General features: G+C 31.4%; 2 protein-coding genes across 2 annotated transcripts in view; both read right to left on the minus strand.

The window, feature by feature from the left end:
- The window catches only part of LOC107464407 (disease resistance protein RPV1), a 65803-nt gene that overhangs the window by 11976 nt on the left and 48405 nt on the right, over positions 1 to 5422 (minus strand). The gene's annotated exons all lie outside the window — the stretch shown is intronic.
- The window catches only part of LOC107464298 (disease resistance protein RPV1-like), a 13623-nt gene that overhangs the window by 2221 nt on the left and 5980 nt on the right, over positions 1 to 5422 (minus strand). Inside the window, exons 2-4 of the mRNA XM_052253909.1 lie at positions 3989 to 5084; positions 3567 to 3875; positions 1680 to 3316 (exon numbers count right to left, since the gene is read on the minus strand). Of these exons, the coding sequence (XP_052109869.1) occupies positions 1680 to 3316; positions 3567 to 3875; positions 3989 to 5084 (3042 nt within the window). The remainder of the gene's footprint in view (positions 1 to 1679; positions 3317 to 3566; positions 3876 to 3988; positions 5085 to 5422) is intronic.

Consider the following 5422-nt stretch of genomic DNA (forward strand, 5'->3'; position numbering starts at 1 on the left):
AAAATTAAATGTAAATTTGTGTGATGACTAAAAATTGCTGTGTTTTCTAAAAAAAATGGATTATGATGAAGAAATCGTCAGAAACTACAGATTTACATTTTATAATGATTTTTGTAGATATGTAAATATTACAAATACGTATATAATATTAAAAAAATTGTAATTTAATAATTTTAGATTCCAAACAATTTAATTAAATAAATTGACCTAAAATGATAAATTATAGTAACGTGATGTCTGGACTGAAATTATTGGAAATATTTTAATATCTCTGCTCTTATCTATTGCTCAATGTCTCCTTCGTAATTTCGTATACATCAAAACAGTAGTTTCTAGCCAGTTTCCATTCCCTTTGGTTTTGTTTTCCACTTCACTCATCTTGAATTAATCCATCACTAATTGGTTTTGCCGTATGTCTTCTGGAATCTAAATTGGCTCAATATTCATACTGTGTTTTAACAAGACTTGTTTGGCCCTAATGATTTTTTATACAGTTCATAAAATGGAGATATATAATTTAAATGAGATTGAAACGTAATTTTATAAAAATATGAGGTGCATTTGTAAATCAAGATTGATGATTTTGTTTCGTAAAAACCGCGCCTCTAACATAAGTGCTTTTTTGGATTTTTTTCAAAAATAAAATAAAAAAATCCATATTTTTTCAAACATTATTTTTGTTACACTAAATCTAAAATTTTATTTATTTCTAATATTTATATTAAAAATGAAAATAAATTTAAATTAGTGAATTTTAATTTATAATATAATAATAATATAGTAATTATTTTATATATAGTACGAATATAAATTAATTATTTTTTTATTTGTAAAAATTTTAAGAGGTTTGAGCTTGTTATCGATATAACTCGTATGGTTTTAGTTCAATTTAAATATTTTTTATTATCTTTGAAAAGAAATTTTTTTAAAGAATTTAATAATATGTGACGAAAAATATCGAATAAATTATATAAAAATCAATTAAAATGTAACACAAAAACATCTTTAACAAAAGATGAAATGAGCATTTTTATTTTTATTTGAGTGTTCGCAAATAGAAAATAACAAATAGAAAGAGAGAATAGTATTTAGAAATATAATTGAGAAGGAGTGAGACCAAAAAGAAAAAATAACTGGGAAGAACCCATTTTGATGGCACTGAACTATTGAAGGCACTGGAAGCTCTTCTTCGGCATTCAAGTTTACCCATCTTCAGCAATAATGATGTGCAGTTGCTATATTTCTATTATGAAGAGAACAATAATACTATGTTAATAAAAAAAAAAAAAACCCAATATCAACAAAATGGTAGAAGGAAAAATATATATAAAAAAACAGAAGATAGTAACATGATACAATATTAGCTAGAATATCCAGTCCTAGGTTATTAATAAAAGGAATATAATCAAAATATGTATCTTTAAACTGAAATTGCTTATAAGAACTAATTGTAAATGGACTACACATTGTACCCCAGTTTGATCTCCGCGCTACGAAAGCCTCCATCAAATTGAATGTGCAAAAGTTGTTCAAGCTTTTTCCTGTTCATTTTTTTTTGTTTTGTTTTAAAGAGGAAAATATTATTAGCATATCTTGCTGGCTAAAGCATGCATAAATTAAATTAAACTTATTTGCTTAACACTCAGTTATAGTAACCAATTAATTAATTAAAAGATTACCTCAAGTTTTCTACTGATTCAACTTCCATTAAGCTATTCTTAAATTTCTTTGCTGGAGGAACTAGTTCTTCTCCTTCATCATCAGATTCCAAGTCCTTTTCTTCTAACTCGAAAACTTGCCTGCTTCTCTTGAACCTGCACACTCTTGATTCCTTCTCCATATTTGTGTATATCCAACGGATGCCACACTCTTTTATCACCACTTCTTCCTTGTTTGGTAGCCGAGCAAAGAACTTAACTTCCAGATTTGCATTCTTGTCATCATCATCAATGGCCTTTCTTCCTCTGATTATTTCCATTATCTGCTTACAGCATTGTGAATCATACCATAATAACACATGATCCGACAAAAGATTCATCTGATATCCATAATAAAATTCGCAGCTCCATTCTATTAAGGACGAACTTGCTATATGGGTCCTTTGACCCCAACTTGTTTCCAAGTAACATTCAAACCCAAACCTAAAGTCAAGGTCACCACCAGTATTGCATGGTTGTATTGGTGGAACAACCAAGTAGAATATGAAGCCAAAGAAATTGGAACCTTGTGGCAGTTGAATGCTGATGGAATTTTGTGAAGAGCCACGATGGAATAAGCCACCAAGTTTACTGCCTCTAATTGGCAAGAAATAACAAACCTTGCCAACGTTGGCATTATCCTCACTAAGAAAGCCATCATCATCATCAACAACAGTGCACTCTTCATTTTTGTTTTCTTCCAATCTTGGTGAGAGTTGTTGTGTTTTAGCCCTAGTGTCCATCCTAACAATGGCATCTTCCAAAATGGTATTGCATGACTCTTCATCCAAATTCACGCAGTTTACGAATATAAAAGTAGTACCGTGTTGTCTTTTTAGTTCACTTGTGGAGCTTGACACTGTCCTCAAAGATTTGCAGTCCCAGGCCTTGAAGTGATGAACGGAAGGTGGAAGCGTTGGCACATGTTGTAACCTTTCACAATGACAAAGTAAAACAATTTTGAGTCTCGGAAGAGTCTTAATGTTTTCTGGAAAGGTCATGATATTAGTGTTGTGGAGTCTTATCACCAACAATGATGATAACAGTGAGATGTTGTCTGGGAGTTCAGTTAAACTTTGACATCCATCAAATTTCAATTCTTTTAGGTAATGGAACATAGGGCTGGGTAGTATTCTGCGTAAGGTGGCCACTGAGTCAGATTCATGATTATTAGGGTCTGAAAGCATGATTTGTTTGGTGTACTTTTCTGGAAGATCCATGAGGAGATCACTGATTGGAAATGAGAAGTTATCAAGATTTTGAAGATGCACAATTGATGAAGGTAGTTGGTTTAAGGCAGTTGACCTCAAATGCAGATTAATATGAGAATTATCTTTTGAAATTGGGATAGAGAATTCTTGCAGATTTGGGCAACCATAAGCAACGACATCTCTAAGAGATGGTGAACAAGTGGTGCAAGAAAGGCTCTTAAGTTCTTTGCATCGAAACACACATAACCCTGAAAGCTTTGGAAGAGATAAAATAGAAGGATGAAGATGAGTTAATTTGTCACAACCATTCACCCACACTTCTTTTAGATTTGGAGCACCGGACAAATCTGGACACTCTATCATTCGTTTCGAACTAGCCAGATAAATTAGCTCCAAACTTGGAAAATTCTGCAACAGCATACAATGGACCAAGCAAGTTAATTTGTAAACTCTAATAAACAGATAGAATTATTCTTGTATAAACACATAAATTTTAATTAATATATTATTTAACAGAAGATTTATATTTTTCCTTAAACTTATTGTCATGGATAAATTTAGAAGGAAAAAAAAACATATATATATATATATATATCAAAATCAACCACTAATATCAATTATCAATATATTTATATATATTGTTGAGAAAAAAAATTACCAGGGGCTCATCCCAAAGCTTTTCAAGATCACTATACGGCATGGAGAGTTCAACAAGCTTGCTTGGCCAAGAAGTGGTTGATAGAGATTTTAATGGACATCCATCCCATTGAATGTATCTCAAGTTATTAGGCAACTCCAGATTTGTTGGAAGACTCAACGTATAATCAATTCTCTTTTGTCCAAAGCCATTGTTGTTAGCAAAAGCAAGTAACCTTAGCTTTGGCATCTTTCTAAGTGCATCAGAGCTTATACATATTTCTGTCCGCTCAGTCATATCCAAATATATGGTTTCAATTGTAGCGGACCCCTGACAGATAAATATAATAATAATCAATGTTAGTGTAACTAATTTTTCATTATTATATAGGCTATATATTTTATTAAAAAAACATTTGTTCTATTAAAATGTCATTCACTTACTTCATCATTTTTTAATATGTTGCAAATTTCATCTGGGTGCCACACTCTGCTACGCTTTCCAGGATTCTTGAGAGATTCTTCGCACACAATTTTGTGACCCATTTCCTGTATCAAGTCATGCATTTGTATGCTTTTATTGGTAGCTATTGATATAAGAGCCTTGTCTAAAAGGTTTCTTATTCCAATATCTGCAAAGAAGCCACACTCATTCAATATTCTTATCACTTTTTCTTTCTCTTCTCCTTTAAAAAAGCATGCAATATCTAGAAATATATCCTTCTCTGTATCATCTAATTCATTGAAGCTCAACCTCAACACCTTCTGAATATCTGCATTAGGAATCCTCTTTAGTTTTGTCAATGCATTGTCCCATTCCTTTTCACTTTTGGAATGAAGAAATGACCCCAAAACTTTCAAAGCTAAAGGATTTCCTCTGGCATAAGCAAGTGCCCTTTTTGATAGCTCCCAGTATTCATTTTCAGGAGGATGGGTTCTGTTGAAGGCATTCAAGCTGAACAGTTTGAGAGAGTTCTCATCATTCATTTCCGTGACTTGATGGATATGATCAACTGATCTACTCAGAAGAACATGCTTATCTCTGGTGGTAACAATAACTTTGCTACCAAGTCCAAGATAATCTTGTCCCACTCCAAGCAAGTTTTCTAGAAGCTCAGAAGTATTCACATCATCTAGTACAATGAAAACTTTCTTACGCCTCAATCTACGGAGTATAGTAGAAGACACAATCTTTGGAGTGGTAATATGAACATGTTCCTGCAGCAACTCAGAAAGAAGTCTATTGAAAATGTAGTTGAGGCCATGCCTTGAAGATTCTTCTCTTACATTGGCCAAGAAACAACTACCTTCATACTTGGGAGAGAACTCTTGAAAAATGGCAGCCGCAATAGTTGTTTTTCCTATGCCGCCCATGCCCCAAATTCCAATGGTTCGAACTTCCTGTGAGTTGATCAATACAGATTCAATGGATGCATAATTTTGGTCATGTATAAAAGGGCTCCTGAGTTCACTTGTGTATTTCTGATCCAATTTCCGGACAATCATTTGGACTATGCCTTCAATGAGGTCAGATTCAGTCCTACCATGTGTAATTTAACTCAAAAAAAGTTAAAATGTATACATACAAAAAAAAAAGAGATAGAATAAACAGTAATAATTTATACTTATATTTATAAAAATTTATATTCATAAAATACATAATTTATATTTATTAAAATTTATACATATAAATTAACATTATTTATATTCATATTTATTAGAATTTACATACATAAATTAATAAAATTTATATGTCGAAGATAATTTGATATTTGTGTTGAGTAATTATTAATTAAAGAAAATGTCTAATAGATCAATATTTTTATTAAAATTTAGTTAGTATTTAATTAGTAGAAAAAGAATGTATAATTTCATAAT

This window comes from Arachis duranensis, chromosome 9 (assembly GCF_000817695.3).
Source record: "Arachis duranensis cultivar V14167 chromosome 9, aradu.V14167.gnm2.J7QH, whole genome shotgun sequence".
Lineage (NCBI taxonomy): Eukaryota > Viridiplantae > Streptophyta > Magnoliopsida > Fabales > Fabaceae > Arachis > Arachis duranensis.